Source organism: Lucilia sericata, unplaced genomic scaffold, assembly GCF_015586225.1.
Source record: "Lucilia sericata isolate MDLA Ls3-8-SP2 unplaced genomic scaffold, ASM1558622v1 Contig001146F_arrow, whole genome shotgun sequence".
Lineage (NCBI taxonomy): Eukaryota > Metazoa > Arthropoda > Insecta > Diptera > Calliphoridae > Lucilia > Lucilia sericata.
In genome coordinates, this window is record NW_023995117.1 from 95997 (window position 1) to 122263 (window position 26267).

The following is a 26267-nucleotide window of genomic DNA, read 5'->3' on the forward strand; positions in this document are numbered from 1 at the left end:
CTATAGACTAGACTAGACTAGACTAGACTAGACTATAGACTAGACTAGACTAGACTAGACTATAGACTAGACTAGACTAGACTATAGACTAGACTATAGACTAGACTAGACTAGACTATAGACTAGACTATAGACTAGACTATAGACTAGACTATAGACTAGACTATAGACTAGACTATAGACTAGACTATAGACTAGACTATAGACTAGACTATAGACTAGACTATAGACTAGACTATAGACTAGACTATAGACTAGACTATAGACTAGACTATAGACTAGACTATAGACTAGACTATAGACTAGACTATAGACTAGACTATAGACTAGACTATAGACTAGACTATAGACTAGACTATAGACTAGACTATAGACTAGACTATAGACTAGACTATAGACTAGACTATAGACTAGACTATAGACTAGACTATAGACTAGACTATAGACTAGACTATAGACTAGACTATAGACTAGACTATAGACTAGACTATAGACTAGACTATAGACTATAGACTAGACTATAGACTAGACTATAGACCAGACTATAGACTAGACTATAGACTAGACTATAGACCAGACTATAGACCAGACTATAGACTAGACTATAGACTAGACTATAGACTAGACTTTAGATTAGACTATATACTAGACTTTAGACTAGACTATAGACCAGACTATAGACTAGACTATAGACTAGACTAGACTATAGACTATACTATAGACTAGACTATAGACTAGATTATAATATATGTCTATAGTAATTCATGACCACCGATCTGTAAAATAGTCCTGATAATAGATCAGTCTACGGTCTTGGCTTAAGAACAGTCTTTCGTCTTGACAATAATCTATAGTCTCGACTATAGATCAGTCGGTCGCTTTGACTACAGATCAGTCTGTAGTGTTGACTATAGACCAGACTATAGTCTTCAATATAGATCTTCTTTTATGACTAAAGATCAGTCTATAGTCTTGACTATATATCCGTTTATAGATTTGACTATAGATCAGTTATAAGTCTTAACTATAGATCAGTCTAGAGTCATACTATAGATCAGTATACAGTCTAAGCTATACATCAGTAATAGTCTTGACTGTGGGTCAGAATATTGTATTAACTATAGATCAGTCTATATTCTTGAGAAAATATCAGTCTATAATATTGTTTTATGATCAGTAAATAGTTTGTGTTATAGATCAGTATTAAGTCTTGTCTATAGATCTGTTTGTAGTCTGACTGTAGACTATAGACTGTCCCTATTGTTCACTCTATAGTCTTGACTCTAGATCTGTCTTTAGTAAGTATTTAGTATAGATCAGTCTATATTTTTGACTATAGTATTGAATATAGATTGGTGTATAGACTTAATTATCAATCAGTCTATAGTCTTGATTACAGATCATTCAATAGTCCTGATCCCTTTCTTTCTAACACATCCGCCTGTTCGTTGCTGTATTAGCCTCTATATATTTATTTCTTTTATTCATATTGATGAATCTTAAATGACTTGATTGTAATTAAAATTTTCAAAAAAGTTTGTTTATTTTCTGAGAGCTTTTAGTGTGTTAGTGTGAACAACGATAACTGATCGTACCCTGAAGCTATGATTGGTTTTCAGTGCTTTATAACTTATTTATATTTAGAAGCCAATTTCAAATCAAATCGAAAAAATTTTGTTTAGGAAAATTTTAGTCTTAAAATTTATTATAAAGCAGAATTGGCTTAAAAATTAGTCAACTGGAATGCAAAATATTGTTAACTTTTTCAACAATTTAGTGTTAAAAATGTAACAAATATTACTAAATCGTAAATGTTTTTTTATTTTTTCTACATACATAAGTATTTAGTATCTAAGTTTAAAATTGCAAACCCATTTGTTGCTTCACTTTGTGTGCAACCAAAATTTGTTGTAGTACTTAATGCTTGACTAATTAACAAAAACAACAGCAACAGCGTATACTAAAAATAAGTCAAAATATTTGTATAATTTTTTTTTTTTACTTTTTCATAGAAATTTAATGAACCATTGTCATGACACTTTTTTTAACTATTGAAACATCACCTCTATAATAACAGGTGAATCCAAAGTTTATTTTAGTTGGAAAAAAATAACAAACTTTTGATGTTTAAAATGATTGAATATATACATATAAACGTTTAGTTAGACTGACAGACAAGTAGAAAACGGCAACATCAAAATCCTCATTGGCATCAGTAGCAAGTAACAAATATCATGTTGTCTCAAATGTACAAACAAACACAGATAATTTCAGTTTCCATGACAACGTTTTTTTTCACTCTCTTTAGTAATTTTTGCATAAATGTGAAATTAAATTCAATATAAGTCACTACATGCCAAATACGTGAATAAAAATGTAGGTGTGTGTATGGTATCACTTTGGGCGATAATATGCATGATTAAATTCTTTATATTTCATTTACAAATTTGAAACGAATATTTACGATTTACACCATATCCAGGTAAAGATTTCTAGTTATCACTTTCAATCACAATCAACTACTCTTTCGTATTTTGCTATGGTTACTGAGAAATGGTGTAATAAAAAATTCCTAACTTCTATACATGTATTTTCGTAAATTCAAAAACCTTTGGAATTTTTAATGAAACAGATTTTTGTGTGTTCAAAAGTGTTGCGCTAAAAATTTCTCTGACAGTGTTATAGTAAGTGTAGTCATATTATTTTACATTGACATTCTATGGGAAGCTGTTGAAAATTATTGAAATTTGATATTTGTTTTGCACTACAATTGGGTCAAACTAAGTTTGTCTGCTTTATTTTGGGGGGGAGTAAGTGTTTTTTGCATGAATTTAAAAAAAGTTTCTTTATTTAGTATTTTGTAAACAATTTGTTTATTTGTTTACCAAGAGGATGTGCTAATTAGATTTGTATTTATTTTTAACATTACTAGAGCTAATTTTAAAATTGAAATATGGTCACAACTACAGGCAATAGACTTGACTATAGATCAGTCTATAGTCTTGACTATAGATCAGTGTATAGTCTTGACTATAGATCAGTCTATGGTCTTGACTATAGATCAGTCTATTATCATGGCTGTAGATCACTCTATAGTCTTGACTATAGTTTAGTCCATAGTCTTGATTATAGATCAGTCTATAATCTTGACTATAGATCAGTCTATAGTCACGACTATAAATCAGTATATAGTCTTGACTATAGATCAGTCTATAGTCTTGACTATAGATCAGTCGATAGTCTTGACTATAGACCAGTCTATAGTCTTGACCATAGATCAGTATATACTCTTGGCTATAGATCAGACTATAGTCTATGGTCTTGAATATAGATAAGTCTATAGTCTTGACTATAGATCAGTCTATATATAAAACTATAGTTTTGACTACAGATCACTCTAACGTGTTGACTAATGATCAAGACCATAGACTTGACTATGGATCGGTCTATAGTCTCGAATATAGATCAGTCTATAGTCTTGGCTATATACCAATCTATAGTCTTGACTATAGAACAGTCTATAGTCTAGACTATAGATCAGTCTATAGACTTAACTATAGATCAGTGTATAGTTCTGAATATAGATCAGTCTATGGTCTTGACTATAGATAACTATAACGTCTTGACTAAAAATCAGACTATAGTCTTGAATATAGATCAATCTATAGTCGTTACAACAGACCAGTTTATAGTCTTGATTCTAAAGTCTTGGCTATAGATAAGTATAGAGCACATCTGCAGTTATGGCCACAGATCAGTCTGCAGTCTTGAGGATAAAAAATTCTATAGTCTTGAATAAACATCAGTCTGTAGTATCGACTATATTGACTATAGAACAGTCTATAGTGTTGACTATAGATCAGTCTATAGTCTTGACTATAGATCAACCTATAGTCTTGGCTATAGAACAGCCTACAGTCTTGACAATAGACAATAGACTTGATCATAGATCACTCTATAGTCTTGATCATAGATCACTTTATAGTGTTGACTATAGATCAGTCTATAGTTTTGAAGATAGTGTTGTGATGATATAGTGTTGACTATGGATTAGTCTATAGTTTTAACTATAGATCAACCTAGTTTATAGTCTTGACTACAAATCAGTCAATAGTCTTGATTATATTTCAGTCTTTTCTCTAGATCATAATATGTTCTTGATTATATCAATGTCTTGACTAGAGATCAGTCTTTAGTCTTTACTACTTGTCTTGACTATAGATCAGTCTATAGTCTTGACTACAGATCAGTCATAGTCTTGGCTATAGATCAGTCAATAGTATTCTGTAGTTTTGACTATATATTAGTATTAACTAGAAGATAGTCTTGACTATAGAACAGTCTATACTATATAACAGTCTACACTCTTGACTAGAGATCAGTTTATAGTCTTGACTATAAATCAGTCTATAGTATTGTCTTTAAGTCAATCTATAGTTTTGACTATAGATTAGTCTATAGTGTTGACTATGGATTAGTCTATAGTTTTTACTATAGATCAACCTATAGTCTTGACTATAGATCAGTTTGTAGTCTTGACTACAGATCAGTCAATAGTCTTAATTATAGATCAGTATTTTCTCTATATCATAATATAATCTTGATTATATATCAATGTCTTGACTAGAGATCAGACTTTAGTCTTTACTACTTGTCTTGACTATAGATCAGTCTATAGTCTTGACTACAGATCGGTCATAGTCTTGGCTATAAATCAGTCAATAGTATTGGATATAGATCATTCTGTAGTTTTGACTATATATTAGTATTAACTAGAAGATAGTCTTGACTATAGAACAGTCTATATTATACTATATAACAGTCTACAGTCTTGACTAGAGATCAGTCTATAGTCTTGACTATAAATCAGTCTATAGTATTGACTATAAGTCAATCTATAGTCTTGACTATAGATAAGTCTATAGTGTTGACTATTGATTTGTCTATAGTTTTTACTATAGATCAACCTATAGTCTTGACTATAGATCAGTTTATAGTCTTGACTACAGATCCGTCAATAGTCTTAACTATAGATCAGTCTTTTCTCTAGATCATAATATAATCTTGATTATAGATCAATGTCTTGACTAGAGATCTGTCTTTAGTCTTTACTACTTGTCTTGACTATAGATCAGTCTATAGTCTTGACTACATAGTCTTGACTATAGATCAGTAAATAGTATTGGTTATAGATCATTCTGTAGTTTTGACTATAGATTAGTATTAACTTGACTATAGATCAGTTTATAGTCTTAACTATAGATCAGCCTATAGTATTGACTATAGATCAGTCTATTCTCTAGATCATAATAAAATCTTGATTATAGATCAATGTCTTGACTAGAGATCAGTATTTAGTCTTTACTACTTGTCTTGACTACAGATCAGTCATAGTCTTGACTATAGATCAGTCAATAGTATTGGCTATAGATTATTCTGTAGTTTTGACTATAGATTAGTATTAACTATAGATCAGTTCATAGTGTTAACTATATACATACATATCTATTGACTTGACTATAGATCATTTTGTAATCTTAACTATAGACTAGTCTTTAGTCTTGACTACAAATTAGTCTTGAATATAGATCAGTTGAAATTCTACACTATAAATCAACCTATATATGTATATAGGCAATAGTTTAGTCTACAGTCATTAGACCGGTCTATAGTAAAGTTTGGCCGGATATGACTAAACCTTGTTAGTCAAAATTATTTTATAAGTCCGATCGCACAGCGAGAATTCATGCTTAAAATTGGTTATTTATTGGTCCCCCTTTTAAGCAACGACACCGAGCAATTATACTGGACATTAGAAAAAAAAAAAAAAAACTGTTCTAACTTATTGTGTAGTAGTGGTCGTGGTAGGGCTGGGCATACTTGACTTCACTTAACTAATTGCTTTAAATGCTTCCTAGAAAACAATTACATGTATAGAAACGATTCTATTGTCAGACTTTTAATTTTATGTTTTCAAAATACTTGTATCTCGACACATTTTTACTGCCCGAAAGAAATTTTTTATAACAAAAAAAAATGCAATTATTTAAAAAACAAATTTATTGGCTTTTTAGCTTAATTAAAATTAAGCACAAGTTGTGAATTTTTAAAATTCATTAAATTGCTACTCTAATGAATACTAATAAGTCGTTGTGACTATATTAGCAGTTAAGACTTTAAAAGGCGGCTAATTAAAATGCCTGTTATTTGTTAAGTATTTTATGAATGAAACAATTTGTTTAAATCAATAAGAATATGCTCCAAAATTGTTAACAATTAAAACTTACCCTCATGCCTGTGGGTCGCAAATGTTCATTTACCCAATTGCGAAAAGTGTTGGCTTGTATTTCCACCCATAAATCCTCATTGCCGCGTATATTCATGCCCTTGGCGGCGGTGCCCTCGGGACTGCGTGCCACCAGGCCGGCATGTGTGATTTTTTGTGTTTCCACTGTGCCATCGGCGTTGTGTTTTAAAAGACCGGCATGTGTTATTTTAGCGCCTTTCAAATCCTTTACTTCCATGGTGCCAACCATGGTGTTTAAATATTTTTTTTTTTTAATTTTTTTTACTCTATATTTTTTATTACTTTAACACTTTTTATTAAAATTTTATTTTTTTTATTTAACAAATATTTATTTCTTTTTTAATATAAATTTAAAATCATTTTCTTTTTTTCTATTAAAAATAAAAAAATTCAAAAAATATTTTTAAAATTTTGTTTGTCACTTTTTTTTGGTAGATTTTCGTTAGCTTTTGCTTTTAATTAACACTTTTCAGGGTTTTTTTACGTTATATTTTGCTCGTTTATATTTTTCATTCAATTTATTTTTATAATTTTAATAAATTTAACAAGTTTCAATTTCGTTTGAGTTTAAAATAAATATTTTTTCTCTTTTTTTTTAGTTTCTAATTCGTGCTTACACATCGATCGTTTTATTCAGACTGAAAAAATTCAGGTGGGTCTTGTTTTCAATTTTGCAATCGTACAAAATCTCATACAAACACAAACTCACAGACATTAAACGCAAATTCTACCTACAGTCTGTCAGAGTCAGAGTCTTAACAAAAATAATAAAAAAAACCCGTCAAAATCATATAAAAAATACACACACTAAACCGCGCTTAAAAAGTACACAATTTTTTTAAAAAAGTATTTTTAATATAAAATGACGTCAGTAGTTGTTTGTTGTTGCTGTTAGTTTTTTTTTTCAATTTTAATTTTCGTTCAGATGATGGGGCGACTTTGAAGTAACAAGAATTTGTTTGTATTTTTTTCTGTTCAATTCTATAAATCATATTTACTTAAATTCGCCTTGTAGACCAAAAATAATAAAAATAAAGTTGTTTTAAGCCAACTTTAAAATCTCTTACCAATTCGCCGGAAATTATGCTCTCAACTTCTTTAAGTCTCTCTCTTCTAATTCAAACTGAATTTGGCGATTAACTCTCTGGCTCCCCATTTTTTTGTCACTTGCAGAGATGGCCAATCTTCCATTTGAAATTAATGTTAAAGTAGAACAATTTTCCTCTATTATGCAGAGAATATTCTTAAGACAAAATTGTTATACACACAAAAAGCTATTAAAATTTTTTATAGAGAAAAGTATTATAAACGAAATTTTCTATAAAAAAATTCAGTTACTGACAAAATTTTTGAAGAGAAAAGTGTTATACACACAATTTTCTATAGAAAAAACTGTTGCAGACAAAATATTCTAAAGAGAATAGTATTACGAACACAATTTTTTTCTTTTACCCAAAAATTCTTACAGAAAAAGTGTTATACAAAATATTTTCTAAAGGAAAAAGAGTTATACACAAAGTTTTCTAAAGAAACAAATGTTATACGTACAATTTTCTATTGAAAATACTATAATACGCAAATTTTTCTTTAGAAAATACTGTTAAACTCAAAAATTTCTATAGAAAATAGAGCTATACCCACACACATACACAATTTTTCAGTTCTAGTTCAGCTCTAGTTCAGCTCTAGTTTAGCTCTAGTTCAGCTCTAGTTCAGTTCTAGTTCAGTTCTAGTTCAGTTCTAGTTCAGTTCTAGTTCAGTTCTAGTTCAGTTCTAGTTCAGTTCTAGTTCAGTTCTAGTTCAGTTCTAGTTCAGTTCTAGTTCAGTTCTAGTTCAGTTCTAGTTCAGTTCTAGTTCAGTTCTAGTTCAGTTCTAGTTCAGTTCTAGTTCAGTTCTAGTTCAGTTCTAGTTCAGTTCTAGTTCAGTTCTAGTTCAGTTCTAGTTTAGTTCTAGTTCAGTTCTAGTTCAGTTCTAGTTCAGTTCTAGTTCAGTTCTAGTTCAGTTCTAGTTCAGTTCTAGTTCAGTTCTAGTTCAGTTCTAGTTCAGTTCTAGTTCAGTTCTAGTTCAGTTCTAGTTCAGTTCTAGTTCAGTTCTAGTTCAGTTCTATTTCAGTTCTAGTTCAGTTCTAGTTCAGTTCTAGTTCAGTTCTAGTTCAGTTCTAGTTCAGTTCTAGTTCAGTTCTAGTTCAGTTCTAGTTCAGTTCTAGTTCAGTTCTAGTTCAGTTCTAGTTCTAGTTCAGTTCTAGTTCAGTTTAGTTCAGTTCTAGTTCAGTTCTAGTTCAGTTCTAGTTCAGTTCTAGTTCAGTTCTAGTTCAGTTCTAGTTCAGTTCTAGTTCAGTTCTAGTTCAGTTCTAGTTCAGTTCTAGTTCAGTTCTAGTTCAGTTCTAGTTCAGTTCTAGTTCAGTTCTAGTTCAGTTCTAGTTCAGTTCTAGTTCTAGTTCAGTTCTAGTTCAGTTCTAGTTCAGTTCTAGTTCAGTTCTAGTTCAGTTCTAGTTCAGTTCTAGTTCAGTTCTAGTTCAGTTCTAGTTCAGTTCTAGTTCAGTTCTAGTTCAGTTCTAGTTCAGTTCTAGTTCAGTTCTAGTTCAGTTCTAGTTCAGTTCTAGTTCAGTTCTAGTTCAGTTCTAGTTCAGTTCTAGTTCAGTTCTAGTTCAGTTCTAGTTCAGTTCTAGTTCAGTTCTAGTTCAGTTCTAGTTCAGTTCTAGTTCAGTTCTAGTTCAGTTCTAGTTCAGTTCTAGTTCAGTTCTAGTTCAGTTCTAGTTCAGTTCTAGTTCAGTTCTAGTTCAGTTCTAGTTCAGTTCTAGTTCAGTTCTAGTTCAGTTCTAGTTCAGTTCTAGTTTAGTTCCACACAAAGTTTTCTATAGAGGAGAATATTCGATAAAAAAAAGGTTCTATGAAAAAAATTGTTATGCATAAAATTTTTTATGTAATAAAGTTTTATATACCAAGATTTCTCTACAGTTATAATAGTTATGTACAAAAGTTATGAGAAACCGCTACATACAGCAAAACTATATATATTATACTTCATATCTTAAATGAAATTCCACTTTATTTTTAATATTACAATAGCGTTTCCATCTCTGCTCACTCGTTTAAGTGGCGTTTGCGCAATCGCTCTTCGTTAATTTTTGTGTTTTTTTGGTTAAGTTGTTCATTTGTGTGTAGCTGTGTGTGAGAGAGTTAAACAAATATTTTATTTATGATTGTTGTTGTTGTTTTTTTTTTTTCTTTAAGAAATTGTTTAAGCCCAAAAATAAAACAAAACAACAAAAACTATGTAGGAAGTTGTAATGTCAGTTAATGGAGAAGGTTACTTTTGTGTTATGATTCTAATAACTTATTGCTGTTTTTTTGTTTCTGCTATTGTTGTTGTTTTTATATTGTTTTAACAATTTGTTTTTGTTTTAAATATACAAACAGCTAAAACTATTTTAGTACAAAAAACTAGCCTTAAGTTATAAACAAATGTAGAACGAATGATAAATTGTTAGAGATCTAGACTATAGACTAGACTATAGACTAGACTATGGACTAGACTATAGACTAGACTATAGACTAGACTATAGACTAGACTATAGACTAGACTATAGACTAGACTATAGACTAGACTATAGACTAGACTATAGACTAGACTATAGACTAGACTATAGACTAAACTATAGACTAGACTATAGACTAGACTATAGACTAGACTATAGACTAAACTATAGACTAGACAATAGACTAGAATATAGACTAGACTATAGACTAGACTATAGACTAGACTATAGACTAGACTATAGACTAGACTATAGACTAGACTATAGACTAGACTATAGACTAGACTATAGACTAGACTATAGACTAGACTATAGACTAGACTATAGACTAGACTATAGACTAGACTATAGACTAGACTATAGACTAGACTATAGACTAGACTATAGACTAGACTATAGACTAGACTATAGACTAGACTATAGACTAGACTAGACTAGACTATAGACTAGACTATAGACTAGACTATAGACTAGACTATAGACTAGACTATAGACTAGACTATAGACTAGACTATAGACTAGACTATAGACTAGACTATAGACTAGACTATAGACTAGACTATAGACTAGACTATAGACTAGACTATAGACTAGACTATAGACTAGACTATAGACTAGACTATAGACTAGACTATAGACTAGACTATAGACTAGACTAGACTAGACTATAGACTAGACTATAGACTAGACTATAGACTAGACTATAGACTAGACTATAGACTAGAGTATAGACTAGACTATAGACTAGACTATAGACTAGACTATAGACTAGACTATAGACTAGACTATAGACTAGACTATAGACTAGACTATAGACTAGACTATAGACTAGACTATAGACTAGACTATAGACTAGACTATAGACTAGACTATAGACTAGACTATAGACTAGACTATAGACTAGACTATAGACTAGACTATAGACTAGACTATAGACTAGACTATAGACTAGACTATAGACTAGACTATAGACTAGACTATAGACTAGACTATTTCGTTTTTCATCAAAAAATTGCTAAAATACATCGAATTAAGTTAAAATTCAACATAAAAGTTTCTTTATGAAAAATATTTTTTCAAATATATTCATGGTTTAGGGTATCATGTAGTTGGCCACGTCCGACAATACTTTCCTACTTGTTCAATTATCACAATAGTCTCAAATTAAGTCCTCAATACTTGGAAAATTTCCTACCAAAATTAACCGCACCCTAATGTATGTAACTACTGACTAATTGTTAAAAAAATTCCTAAAGCAATCAATATAATGACTTAAGAAACATTATATTAAAAAACCACTAAAACAGAAATTCAAGACTGCACTCAAGCTGAGCTAAAAACACGAGAAAATGCATTTAATTAATCATATAGAATTATCATTCTCAAAATGTACAACAAATTACTAGATTAAATATGAATTTTTAATATCATGGGAACATCTATAAACTGAAAATATTCTAGTAAACTGAGAATGATTTGCACTTTTACTTTAAACAAGCAAACAATAATGGAAATAAACTAAACAATTTTAAAAGTAAAAAAATGTGTTGAAAACTAATTTACTTTTTTTTTGCTTTTTAAAACCAATCATATTGTTTAGAATTCTTTAAATTTAAAAGCCAGAATAACAAAATCAAAACTAAAATAACAACAAAATAATTACTGCATGAGTGAGTGAGTTGTAGTTGTATGGATGTGCATGAAGTGCTAAAGAAAAACAAAAGACTTAAGTAAGAAACTTGTTTTATGTGGAGAATAAAAAAGCAAAAACAACAACTTTACTTCAGTATTCTGTTTTATGTAGGTTGCAAACATTAACAAAAACTATAGTAAAAATATTATTTTATTATTCTTTTAAGTTTATTTTTTTTTTGAATGAATGAAGTTTTATTTATAGTTTACTATAAATCCCAGTTAAAATTATAAGATTTTACTGATTTAATTATACATTTATAAAAATATAAAATATTCTTGGAATAAACATTAAACTATATAAATATTTTATGAATGATTTGATGTTTTCATTTAAGAGTTTAAAATGTGGGTGTAATATTTACAAGTTTCTATTTATTTCTCTTGCTTTAGACTGTCAGTTGTTTTTTCGTTTTGTTTAATAAGTAGGTGTGAATTTTAGTAACAATGTTGCTTTTTGTTTTATGTATATTAATTTACTTTTTTTTATTCTTTTACATTTTGGCAAAAATTCAAAAATCAAGTTTTGCCAAAAAAAATCTTCACCCACCTGTTTAGTTTCACAATTATGAGATCAAAATTTTGTTAAAATTTGTATGTATCAGTTTATAAGTGTTGTATACAAAATAGTTTATAACAATAAATTATGAAACATTTTGTTATTAATTTATATAATAATTTAACTACAAACCATCTAGAATGTCAGCTGAGATGAATGTGTGTTTGTGAGGTGATTTAATAGGCAATTAACTGTGGCTTTCTCCTTTTTGGGGAAGTGCCGAAATTTGGCTCTCAATGGCAATTAGTGCAATGAACTTGAATTTGGTAAAGGTCAGCTAGATTAAGATAAAAATGCATAAGAAAAATTATTAGTCTTCTAGTCTATATTATTGTCTTTAGTCTATAGTCTAGACTAGTCTAGTCTAGTCTAGTCTATAGTCTAGTCTATAGTCTAGTCTAATAGTCTAGTCTATAGTCTAGTCTATAGTCTAGTCTATAGTCTAGTCTAGTTAGTCTATAGTCTATAGTCTAGTCTATAGTCTAGTCTATAGTCTAGTCTATAGTCTAGTCTATAGTCTAGTCTATAGTCTAGTCTATAGTCTAGTCTCTAGTCTAGTCTATAGTCTAGTCTATAGTCTAGTCTATAGTCGTCTATAGTCTAGTCTATAGTCTAGTCTATAGTCTAGTCTATAGTCTAGTCTATAGTCTAGTCTATAGTCTAGTCTATAGTCTAGTCTATAGTCTAGTCTATAGTCTAGTCTATAGTCTAGTCTATAGTCTAGTCTATAGTCTAGTCTATAGTCTAGTCTATAGTCTAGTCTATAGTCTAGTCTATAGTCTAGTCTATAGTCTAGTCTATAGTCTAGTCTATAGTCTAGTCTATAGTCTAGTCTATAGTCTAGTCTATAGTCTAGTCTATAGTCTAGTCTATAGTCTAGTCTATAGTCTAGTCTATAGTCTAGTCTATAGTCTAGTCTATAGTCTAGTCTATAGTCTAGTCTATAGTCTAGTCTATAATATAGTCTATAGTCTAGTCTATAGTATAGTCTATACTCTAGTCTATAGTCTAGTCTATAGTCTAGTCTATAGTCTAGTCTAAAGTCTAGTCTATAGTCTAGTCTATAGTCTAGTCTATAGTCTAGTCTATAGTCTAGTCTATAGTCTAGTCTATAGTCTAGTCTATAGTCTAGTCTATAGTCTAGTCTATAGTCTAGTCTATAGTCTAGTCTATAGTCTAGTCTATAGTCTAGTCTATAGTCTAGTCTATAGTCTAGTCTATAGTCTAGTCTATAGTCTAGTCTATAGTCTAGTCTATAGTCTAGTCTATAGTCTAGTCTATAGTCTAGTCTATAGTCTAGTCTATAGTCTAGTCTATAGTCTAGTCTATAGTCTAGTCTATAGTCTAGTCTATAGTCTAGTCTATAGTCTAGTCTATAGTCTAGTCTATAGTCTAGTCTATAATCTAGTCTATAGTCTAGTCTATAGTCTAGTCTATAGTCTAGTCTATAGTCTAGTCTATAGTCTAGTCTATAGTCTAGTCTATAGTCTAGTCTATAGTCTAGTCTATAGTCTAGTCTATAGTCTAGTCTATAGTCTAGTCTATAGTCTAGTCTATAGTCTAGTCTATAGTCTAGTCTATAGTCTAGTCTATAGTCTAGTCTATAGTCTAGTCTATAGTCTAGTCTATAGTCTAGTCTATAGTCTAGTCTATAGTCTAGTCTATAGTCTAGTCTATAGTCTAGTCTATAGTCTAGTCTATAGTCTGGTCTATAGTCTAGTCTATAGTCTAGTCTATAGTCTAGTCTATAGTCTAGTCTATAGTCTAGTCTATAGTCTAGTCTATAGTCTGGTCTATAGTCTAGTCTATAGTCTAGTCTATAGTCTAGTCTATAGTCTAGTCTATAGTCTAGTCTATAGTCTAGTCTATAGTCTAGTCTAGTCTATAGTCTAGTCTATAGTCTAGTCTATAGTCTAGTCTATAGTCTAGTCTATAGTCTAGTCTATAGTCTAGTCTATAGTCTAGTCTATAGTCTAGTCTATAGTCTAGTCTATAGTCTAGCTATATCTAGTCTATAGTCTAGTCTATAGTCTAGTCTATAGTCTGTCTATAGTCTAGTCTATAGTCTAGTCTATAGTCTAGTCTATAGTCTAGTCTATAGTCTAGTCTATAGTCTAGTCTATAGTCTAGTTAGTCTAGTCTATAGTCTAGTCTATAGTCTAGTCTATGTCTAGTCGATAGTCTAGTCTATGTCTAGTCTATAGTCTAGTCTAATAGTCTAGTCTATAGTCTAGTCTATAGTCTAGTCTATAGTCTAGTCTATAGTCTAGTCTATAGTCTAGTCTATAGTCTAGTCTATAGTCTAGTCTATAGTCTAGTCTATAGTCTAGTCTATAGTCTAGTCTATAGTCTAGTCTATAGTCTAGTCTATAGTCTAGTTCTATCGTCTAGTCTATAGTCTAGTCTATAGTCTAGTCTATAGTCTAGTCTATAGTCTAGTCTATAGTCTAGTCTATAGTCTAGTCTATAGTCTAGTCTATAGTCTAGTCTATAGTCTAGTCTATAGTCTAGTCTATAGTCTAGTCTATAGTTCTAGTCTATAGTCTAGTCTATAGTCTAGTCATAGTCTAGTCTAGTCCATAGTCTAGTCAATAGTCTAGTCTAGTCTATAGTCTAGTCAATAGTCTAGTCAATAGTCTAGTCTAGTCTATAGTCTAGTCTATAGTCTAGTCTATAGTCTAGTCTATAGTCTAGTCTATAGTCTAGTCTATAGTCTTGTCTATAGTCTAGTCTATAGTCTAGTCTATAGTCTAGTCTATAGTCTAGTCTATAGTCTAGTCTATAGTCTAGTCTATAGTCTAGTCTATAGTCTAGTCTATAGTCTAGTCTATAGTCTAGTCTATAGTCTAGTCTATAGTCTAGTCTATAATCTAGTCTATAGTCTAGTCTATAGTCTAGTCTATAGTCTAGTCTATAGTCTAGTCTATAGTCTAGTCTATAGTCTAGTCTATAGTCTAGTCTATAGTCTAGTCTATAGTCTAGTCTATAGTCTAGTCTATAGTCTAGTCTATAGTCTAGTCTATAGTCTAGTCTATAGTCTAGTCTATAGTCTAGTCTATAGTCTAGTCTATAGTCTAGTCTATAGTCTAGTCTATAGTCTAGTCTATAGTCTAGTCTATAGTCTAGTCTATAGTCTAGTCTATAGTCTAGTCTATAGTCTAGTCTATAGTCTAGTCTATAGTCTAGTCTATAGTCTAGTCTATAGTCTAGTCTATAGTCTAGTCTATAGTCTAGTCTATAGTCTAGTCTATAGTCTAGTCTATAGTCTAGTCTATAGTCTAGTCTATAGTCTAGTCTATAGTCTAGTCTATAGTCTAGTCTATAGTCTAGTCTATAGTCTAGTCTATAGTCTAGTCTATAGTCTAGTCTATAGTCTAGTCTATAGTCTAGTCTATAGTCTAGTCTATAGTCTAGTCTATAGTCTAGTCTATAGTCTAGTCTATAGTCTAGTCTATAGTCTAGTCTATAGTCTAGTCTATAGTCTAGTCTATAGTCTAGTCTATAGTCTAGTCTATAGTCTAGTCTATAGTCTAGTCTATAGTCTAGTCTATAGTCTAGTCTATAGTCTAGTCTATAGTCTAGTCTATAGTCTAGTCTATAGTCTAGTCTATAGTCTAGTCTATAGTCTAGTCTATAGTCTAGTCTATAGTCTAGTCTATAGTCTAGTCTATAGTCTAGTCTATAGTCTAGTCTATAGTCTAGTCTATAGTCTAGTCTATAGTCTAGTCTATAGTCTAGTCTATAGTCTAGTCTATAGTCTAGTCTATAGTCTAGTCTATAGTCTAGTCTATAGTCTAGTCTATAGTCTAGTCTATAGTCTAGTCTATAGTCTAGTCTTAGTCTAGTCTATAGTATAGTCTATAGTCTAGTCTCTAGTCTAGTCTATAGTATAGTCTATAGTCTAGTCTCTAGTCTAGTCTATAGTCTAGTCTATAGTCTAGTCTATAGTCTAGTCTATAGTCTAGTCTATAGTCTAGTCTATAGTCTAGTCTATAGTCTAGTCTATAGTCTAGTCTATAGTCTAGTCTATAGTCTAGTCTATAGTCTAGTCTATAGTCTAGTCTATAGTCTAGTCTATAGTCTAGTCTATAGTCTAGTCTATAGTCTAGTCTATAGTCTAGTCTATAGTCTAGTCTATAGTCTAGTCTAGTTCTAGTCTAGTCTATAGTCTATCTAGTCTGTCTATAATCTAGTCTATAGTCTAGTCTATAGTCTAGTCTATAGTCTAGTCTATAGTCTAGTCTATAGTCTAGTCTATAGTCTAGTCTATAGTCTAGTCTATAGTCTAGTCTATAGTCCAATCTATAGTCTAGTCTATAGTGTAGTCTATGATTTTGTGTTTAGTTTAGTTTAATAACAAATTTGTGATCTACTCTGTTGCCTACTTTAAGGATACTGTGGTGAGTACTTAGTACTAAAAACGTAACTTCTGCAGAGTTTTCCAGCTCTGTTCTGAAATATATTATAAGTAAGAATTTTATTAATCGGAAATACGTCTTTGTAGCGTGTTTAAACAACAAACATTAAGATAAAATCATGCAAAATATGACACAAAATGCCGCAAAATAGAAATAAACTCAAATAAACTTAAACATGTTTTATGATAAAGAAAAAATCTGATAAAAGTAAATAAAGTAAACAGCAAAAAAATGTATGATTTGTCACTCTACTGTTTAAAAATTACTTAAAATTATTTGCTAAATAAATTGAACAGAATAAATTTGAAAGACATAAAAAATTACTTAAAATAAATACTGAAATCATAAAATTACGTAAAGCACTTTAGAAAAAAATTTAAATGACAATTACACTGCAGCAGTTTTTTTTGAAAACAAATATAAACGCAATACAAATAAAAGAATATGAAAAAATAAAATATGAAAAATTCATCAAGTAAAAAATCACTTTAAAATATTAACAGATCCACTCCCTGCTAAACACTTCCCCTAGAAATGTAAACCAATATTTAAACAAAATTAATTGTCGTTTATAGAAATTTAAATGATTTTTTTCGCCTTGTCTCTACAACACAAACTGACAGCAGTTATTCAAAACGAATTTGTAATTTTCAAAATAAATAAAAAAAACAAAATGAAGCTATAAATACAAAACATTTCATTACCTGCCAAACCGCATTTGTTTACATTTTGAATATTTTATTCAAATATTTTATATATTTTTTTTTTCTTCAAACGACGTCTTTTTGTTTTATGATCTCATTAAAAATAATAGTTGAAAAAAATAATACAAAAACAAAACAAAACACATTGCTAATAACTATAAAAATAAATAATATATAAACTGATTTAATTGTTTAATAATTTAGGACTTTGTTAATAATTTGATTTATTTGTATTAGTTTTTTGTTGTAAATTTTTAATGCATTTGTCATTGACAATGAACTTTGTTTTATAATTTAAAAAATATTTTGTGTTTTTTATTGAAAAAATTATTGACATAAAAGTCAGTTTTTTTATAGTGTTATGGGTAACAAAGGGGAGTTTTTTTTTTAGAATTATTCAACAACACGAATGCTCTATAATAACTATAATTACTTAGATAATTTTATTTTATTTGTAGCAAAATGCATTAATGTCGAAAATATAATTGAAATGGCAGACCATATATAAACTAGCGTACCCGAGGTGATTCGCTACTCTAATCGAATTGAAATTTAAACAAATTTTATTACATAAACATAAGGAGAAAATGTGATTATTTTCATAGAAAATGTAAAAGTACTATTTAAGAAGGTTCCTTTAAGCTTTGATACAAAGGACTCTATGTTTTTTTGTTCACTAGAGAAAGTACCATTTGAAGAATGAAAGAGTACCAAAAACTCCCCTCATAAAAATGCTCCTTCATTCATGACGTCTATGCTTAGTTTTATGTTTCTGTATTCAATATTAGGTTAGGGTTAGGTTGATAGGAGGATGTATACTACATCAAATCCGAAGAAATACACCTAGGCCCCTATCGGACCTGTTGTGCGCTCCTTATCATGAAAAAAAATTTCACTGAATGAATTATTTTTCAGTGTTCAGAAACTCAGCTACCTGAACGTAATTCCTAAGAATTTTCCCATCAGTGTTAGTCAGGAATGTTATTTCCGAAATAACATCACTTCCAAGATACTTGGATCTAACTTCGACGAATGCCTGGCAGTAGCAAAGAAAGTCCAATTTTGCATAGATGTGCTCGTAATCCTGTGTGTCCACTCAGAATACGTACCATCATACTAATTTTAGACTTGCTCATTTTGAGGAGCTTTTTCGTCTTGCTCTCATCAGGGTCTACCGATTGTTTCATTATTCCAAGAATCCTTATGGGATTCTCTCACCCATATTTTTAGTTCAGCTTTTGTTGCGTCGAATGGTTTTATGGCTGTCAGGTTAACTATCTCAAGCTCCCTTCGCTTTAAAGCTATTACATTCGCTATTACCCAAATGATGTAAACCTTACTCTGGGAGAGTATTCAGTTAAAGCTTTCTTGCAATCTAATACGGTCTTAGATTTAGTTCTATCACTTGATATCGCCCTAATTACCTTCGGTAAATATATTAAGCGCTGTGGGCGCCATATTTATTCTAATCCAATTTACGCATTCCGTTATTGCTCGTACTTCTGCATGGCAGCTTGTGTTATGATTTTAGAGAACCCCAGCCCCACTTTATTCCCCAATTTACAGCCATCAGTATAACAACGGATTCCTACTGGTATTTGCTCTAATGTTCCGCTTGAGCAAAATATTCTATCTGGGATAAGCGTTTCAAAGTTTCTGGAATACGATCAGACACCTTCGATGATTGTGTATAACATTCCAATGTGTCCAGTATACATTGATGACGTGTCCTATAACCGCTTTTGGCCAGTTCGCCTAAAGCACAGACCCGTTCGGCTGTAAGCGCCGCCTCATATCTTAAATTTCAATGGGTGGAATATCTAGCAACGTTTCCAGAGTCTTGGTTGAAGTAGTACACATGACACCACTTGGTTTAATTACACTTTTATAAAGCCAGTTTGTCATAGTAGGACTAAGACCCCATTTTATGCTTATAGTTCTGCTATATATCGCCCAGCATCGATGTGCATTGTTGATCCTATCCTCTATGTGGTGACTCCATTTTAATTTCCGGTAGAGGATTACACCTAAGTACTTAACTTAGTCAGTCACTGGTATCTTCTTGCCTAGGAAGCAAGGTTCAGTACACGTAGAAATTTTTGTCCTTCTTGTGAAAAGATAGATTTCCGTTTTTGCCGGGTTTACATTGAGGCCTCTCGGTTGAGCCCAGCTAAAGGCCGTATTCAGAGCCTCCTCAGTTTTTCTACATAAGTAAAAAAAGTGCATAGCAGACAGGTCTAAGTCCTTTCTCGGTTAGCGTCCTTAGGAGGCTATTAATCGCAGTAATCCAGAGTAAAGGTGATAAAATGCCCCCCTGTGGTATACCGCGAAATACCTTTTTCCTGATAGTTATATCGTACATCTCGCAGCTTATCCATCTGTTCCTAAGCATGTAGTTGTTCCAGTTACGGAGCACCCGGTCAACATAAAACTGGTCTAGGGATTGGATAAGAGTATCAGTGTGCACGTTATTAAAGGCGCCTTCGATGTCAATGCATACCGCCAGTGTATACAGTTTGCTATCAAAGGATGCACCTATGTGGTGGACAACTTCGTTTAAAGCGGTTTCCACCGATCGTCCCTTTACATAAGCATGCTGCTTATATTTAAGGTCTTTGTCTGGTATACTGCTTTAAACCATACTATCGACTATCCGTACCAAGGTTTTAAGTAGGAAGGACGTAAGTCTTATCGGTCGATAGGACTTAGGTGCAGCATGGATAGGTTTTCCTAGTTTGGGTATAAATATGCATCCTGGGGTACCGAAAGCAGTATTCAATATTAATTAATAAAAAAGCGTACTGTTTAAGGGAACAAAAAGTACCAAAAACTTCCCTGTTATAGATTTTAATCCATAATTAAGTGTTATGGTTTCAAATTTTAGAAAATTCAAAAAAGCACCAAAGTGTCTTCTCTTAAATATTCTTATTCACTCAAGAGTCTTGAGACAATACCCTACATGTTCATTTTTAAAAAGTACCAAAAACTTCCCTGTTATTAATTTACATTTCATTTGGGGCGCGTATGTTTAATTTCATATTTTTTGCTCTAAATTATGGAAAACTAGAAAAAGTGTCAGTTGAAAAATAAAAAAGTACCAAAAATTTCTTTGTTATCTGTCATAACAATAGCGAAAAAGTACCAAAGTTTCTCCTATAAAAAATTTAAAAAGTACAATTTGGAGTAGGATAAAGTACCAAAGTACTTCCTCTAGATTATCATTCACTAAAGACAGACAGTTTTCTGATTATATGTTCAATGTTATAGAAAATTCAAAATGGAACTATTTACAGAAAGAAAAAGTACCAAAAACTTCCCTGTTTTATGTTTTCATTCATCCAGCATCGTATTACATCAGAATCGTATATGTTTTATTTCAGACCTTTTATTTCTTAACTATAAGAAATAAAAGGTACCATTTCAAGGAGGAAAAGTACAAAAGTACTTTCTATTATAATAATCATTCACTCAAGACCCTGAATTTATGATTCTATGTTCAAAATTCGTAAAAATACGAAAAGTGTAAAGTATGATTTGAAGGAGAAATAAGTCAGAATGTATAGTCGGACATGCCCGATTTTATGATACCCTACACCAATATTATGTTAAAAATCATTTAGACTTGTATAAAATTAAGTTTTGCGGATTTTTGAAGAGATACAATAACATTTAACATATTTATAAGCTCAAAAGCATGATATGGTTGCATGATAGGCTTCGTCCCCGGGCCAAGAGAAGTGTATGAGCCAAATGTCATTAAATTATTTTGAAAATTGCTACCTGTAGCGTGTGCACAAAGTTTACACACAGACGGACAGGCGGACGGATGGACGGACAGTTAGACGGATGGACGGAAAGGCGGACGGATGGACGGACGGTTAGACGGATCGACTCAGAAAGTGATTCTGAGCTGCTTGTTATACTTTAAGATGGGTGTAGGACAAAATAATTTTGGTGTTTCATAACATCCTTCCCATTATTATGGTGTAGGGTATCTCAGTTATGGGCTCTGTTGATTTGGAATTAGACGCATTGGTAGCTCATATACTATGCCCTTCTTTGCTCTTTTTACTAATACAGGTAATAACAAAGAGTCTACCAAAATACCCTATACCCTACATACACGATTTTTAAAGTCCACCATAAATAAATATCATTCGTACTTAAATCATATTCCAATTTTTGGTCATAATAGTTCCATTATTAATCATAATTTGCATATAAGCCCTTTAACTAAAAAATCTCTGTAGGGTATTCTATAGTCGTTTTGTATTTATATATGTATATTTCAATTAAAAATAAAATCTTTAAAAAAGTAATCTAACATAATAAATGTATGATCTTAAAAGATAAGAATTAATACTTTTCATAATACACCCCATAACTGAGTATGTGTCTTAAGTCTTTTGTTTTTCATTAAATCATTTTGAACTCGTGTGAGTACGTTAGACTTTAAATGTTTCATCAAAGCTTTCTAATGCATTTAGGTTTTAATGCCTTAAAGCTGAAAAAAAGGTAAACACAATAAAAGAAAGAAACAAAAAACGTTAATTATTTAAACTACACCAAATCCCAGATATTGGTGAAACAAAAAGAATCTAGAACATCAGCTATAAGCATAACAAAAAAACTTAAAACTGTAGTAACTGAAAACTGTAACAACAACCACAACTAAAACCGCTATGAACTTTAGACATTATTTATGAAAAATTAAACGAAAAAGAACAACAACAGCAACACAGTATTTGTTTACAATATAATTAAAAAGTAATTAAAAAATTTAGTTTGGTACCATTTTTCTGCTATTCGTTTTTTTAGTTAGAAGTTAGAACAGTAGTTTAGAAAATTGCATAATGAGAGAGAGCAAGAGAAACACATAGTTCCCTGACTGTTAATTTATGAGAGGATTCATACATACATATGTATGTTTTTTAGTACAAAATATTTATATATATACATATGTATGTTTGTATGTCTGCTTTTCTAACATTTTAGACTCTCTTAATTTATGTAAGTGACCTTGATAGTTTTAATTTTACTTTAAAGATGTTTGCTATTTAAATACTAAGAACCTACTTACTGTATGGATGTAATTTTAATTTTAGATGTGGTCTTATATTAATACCAACTCCTTTCTTTAGAGCAATAATTCCTAACGCCTTTCCAAGACTTAACATTCCTTTGCATGACTAGACTATAGACTAGACTATAGACTAGACATAGACTAGACTATAGACTAGAGACCTATAGACGAGACTATAGACTAGAACTATAGACTAGACTATAGACTAGACTATGACGAAGACTAAAGACTAGACGATAGACTGAGACTATAGACTAGACTATAGAACGAGACTAGAGTGACTAGACTATTAGACTAGGACTATAGACTAGACGATTAAAAAAGACTAGACTATAGACTAGACTATAGACTAGACTATAGACTAGACTATAGACTAGACTATAGACTAGACCTATAGACTAGACTATAGACTAGATTATAGACTAGACTATAGACTAGACGTATAGACTAGACTATAGACTAGACTATAGACTAGACTAAGGATAGACTAAGACTAGACTATAGACTAGACTATAGACTAGACTATAGACTAGACTATAGACTAGACTATAGACTAGACTATAGACTAGACTATAGACTAGACTATAGACTAGACTATAGACTAGACTATAGACTAGACTATAGACTAGACTATAGACTAGACTATAGACTAGATTATAGACTAGACTCTAGACTAGACTATAGACTAGACTATAGACTAGACATAGATAGACTATAGACTAGACTATAGACTAGACTATAGACTAGACTATAGACTAGACTTTAGACTAGACTATAGACTAGACTATAGACTAGACTATAGACTAGGACTATAGACTAGACTATAGACTAGACTATAGACTAGACTATAGACTAGACTATAGACTAGACTATAGACTAGACTATAGACTAGACTATAGACTAGGACTATAGACTAGACTATAGACTAGACTATAGACCAGACTATAGACTAGACTATAGACTAGACTATAGACTAGACTCTAGACTAGACTCTAGACTAGACTATAGACTAGACTATAGACTAGACTATAGACTAGACTATAGACTAGACTATAGACTAGACTATAGACTAGACTATAGACTAGACTATAGACTAGACTATAGACTAGACTATAGACTAGACTATAGACTAGACTATAGACTAGACTATATAGACTATAGACTAGACTATACTAGACTATAGACTAGACTATAGACTAGACTATAGACTAGACTATAGACTAGACTATAGACTAGACTATAGACTAGACTAGACTAGACTATAGACTAGACTATAGACTAGACTATAGACTAGACTATAGACTAGACTATAGACTAGACTATAGACTAGACTATAGACTAGACTATAGACTAGACTATAGACTAGACTATAGACTAGACTATAGACTAGACTATAGACTAGACTATAGACTAGACTATAGACTAGACTATAGACTAGACTATAGACTAGACTATAGACTAGACTAGACTATAGACTAGACTATAGACTAGACTTTAGACTAGACTATAGACTAGACTATAGACTAGACTATAGACTAGACTATAGACTAGACTATAGACTAGACTTTAGACTAGACTATAGACTAGACTATAGACTAGACTATAGACTAGACTATAGACTAGACTATAGACTAGACTATAGACTAGACTATAGACTAGACTATAGACTAGACTATAGACTAGACTATAGACTAGACTATAGACTAGACTATAGACTAGACTATAGACTAGACTATAGACTAGACTATAGACTAGACTATAGACTAGACTATAGACTAGACTATAGACTAGACTATAGACTAGACTATAGACTAGACTATAGACTAGACTATAGACTAGACTATAGACTAGACTATAGACTAGACTATAGACTAGACTATAGACTAGACTATAGACTAGACTATAGACTAGACTATGGATTAGACTATAGACTAGACTATTATATAGACTAGACTATGGACTATTCTATAGACTTGGCTATAAACTAGACTATATACTAGACTATAAACCAGACTATAGACTGGACTGTAAACTAGACTATATATAGACTAGTCTATAGACTGAACTGGTCTATTAACTATGTGGACTATATATAAAAAGTTTTTATGTAGAAAAAGTACCAAAAATGTAGTGGGGGTACCGGGTGGTTATTGTAATGGATCCTGTTTTCGTAGCAAATATGCTTTTGTTCAATAAAGATTGAAGAATATAGTTCAAACAACTTTACTAGACATACAAACTGCACTATGTCACGTAGTCACATTTTATAATTTTGCCACAGTGTTATTGGTTTTTAAACTTTTCTGACTGTTCTGGATAACCCTTGTCTTTTGTGTCAAGACCACCGTTTCTGATATGCCCAAGCCATTTCTCGCACATTAGTATCGATCCAGCATAAGTAATACACTTACGAAAAGGTATAACAGCAAATCAATTCGGAAACTAAACTGCTCTGTGTAAAATTTCGTTATTATCCCTCCAATAGTTTTCTAGATCTTAAATTATTTTAAAATCACTTTGTGGTATAGGGTATCATATCGACGGACTTACTTTATCTAATCTTTCTGGTTTATTTATATTTGTGTAAAAATAAAAAAATATTGCAAAAACAACCTACGATGAGCTGAATATTCATTTAAAACGCAGTTACATTTTATTGGTTTTATTTTCATTTAACATTTTTCTGTTGTTAAGCTTTTTTGTTCACTCTCTGCAAAAATATTTTGCACAAAATTTTGTAATGAAATGGAAACTTGTTAAATCATTTATTAAAAGTATTTTCAAAATATTTTTTGGTTTATTTAAAAACATTTTTTTGGGATTTATGATGTTAATAGTAAGTAGTATTTCTAACTAATAATTTAATGCAAATTTTGTTCATACTTTTTTTTGTTAAAATTTTTTTTCACTTGTCTCTCTTTTTTTTTCAATATTACACTTTAATTCCGCTTAAATACGTCTTAACTGGTTTAGTTACATTCGTTAACTGAAAACCACTATTGTTAACAATTCATCTCTGTGCACTGTATTTTCAACTATAAAGCTTTTTTTACAAGCTTAGCTTTTGCTTTAACTCTAAGTAAACAATCTCATGATGTCATTCTGGGACCTTAAAGTTATTTTTTATCTGTGGCTTTTACTGCAGTTGATCTGTTGCCGTCTCTTTCAATTGGTGTGTACTTTTGCCAAGAGTTTGGGAGTAATTTGGTTTCTAAGTTTTTGTTTTTATTTATTTTTATTTTATTTTATGAATTCTTCTTTATTTCATTTGTTTTGATTTTCTCTTTTTAATTTTCTTGGTTTTATTTTTCCATTTTTACTTCATGCTGGTGTGAATTGTGTCTGTTTTGTTTATTTCTATAGTTTTGGCAAGTGTTTGTTTAAGAGACCGCTTCCCACTTTGTTGCTGTTGTATTAATGTAAATATGGGGGTTTACATGATTACTGTGTGGACTGAATCCAAAGTACGCCGATCGACTTCGAATTGCTTTCTGAGTAGATTAAGACATGTCATTCTGTCCTGCTGGGTGGCGGATCATGTAAAAATTGTGCGCATAATTGATCTAAAACGTGTAAATATTTTATCCATGCGCACCACAATAAACATCGGTACATAATTGACCCTCTTCCCTATATCAGGATCCTTCAGAAAATCTCATTAACTTAAAATAGCTTAAAATTACTCGTATAACTATGAAAATGAAGAAAACAAGTTTAATAGAAACCAAAATATTTTTGCGAAATTTGCTATCGGTCCAAAAAACAGGCCGACACTTTTTTTTATTCAGAGACCAAATATATACTTTTCTAAAGTATTTAGCCCCACTGAATAAGAATAACAGAATTTTTCCATTACATCTGGGATTTGAGATATCGCTATTTTTAGTAATTTTTGAGACGTTATAACTGCTCGAAGCCAACTTTATTTACAAAATGTTGTATGTCATCTGAAAGTCATTTCTATCA

At 31.0% G+C, this 26267-nt stretch overlaps 1 protein-coding gene across 4 annotated transcripts in view; it reads right to left on the reverse strand.

Annotated features, from left to right (window-relative positions):
* LOC119610273 (filamin-C) overlaps nt 1–25275 on the reverse strand; it is a 112693-nt gene extending 87418 nt beyond the window's left edge. For 2 of the 4 annotated variants that reach the window (XM_037965415.1, XM_037965416.1), the window contains exon 1: nt 6288–6960. In XM_037965415.1, the coding sequence (XP_037821343.1) occupies nt 6288–6536 (249 nt within the window). In that variant the 5' untranslated portion in view covers nt 6537–6960. Of the gene's footprint in view, nt 1–6287; nt 6961–25184 lie in introns of those variants that run through there. The other 2 variants (XM_037965414.1, XM_037965418.1) reach the window with 2 other exon arrangements.
* Between the last annotated feature and the right edge of the window lie 992 nt (nt 25276–26267).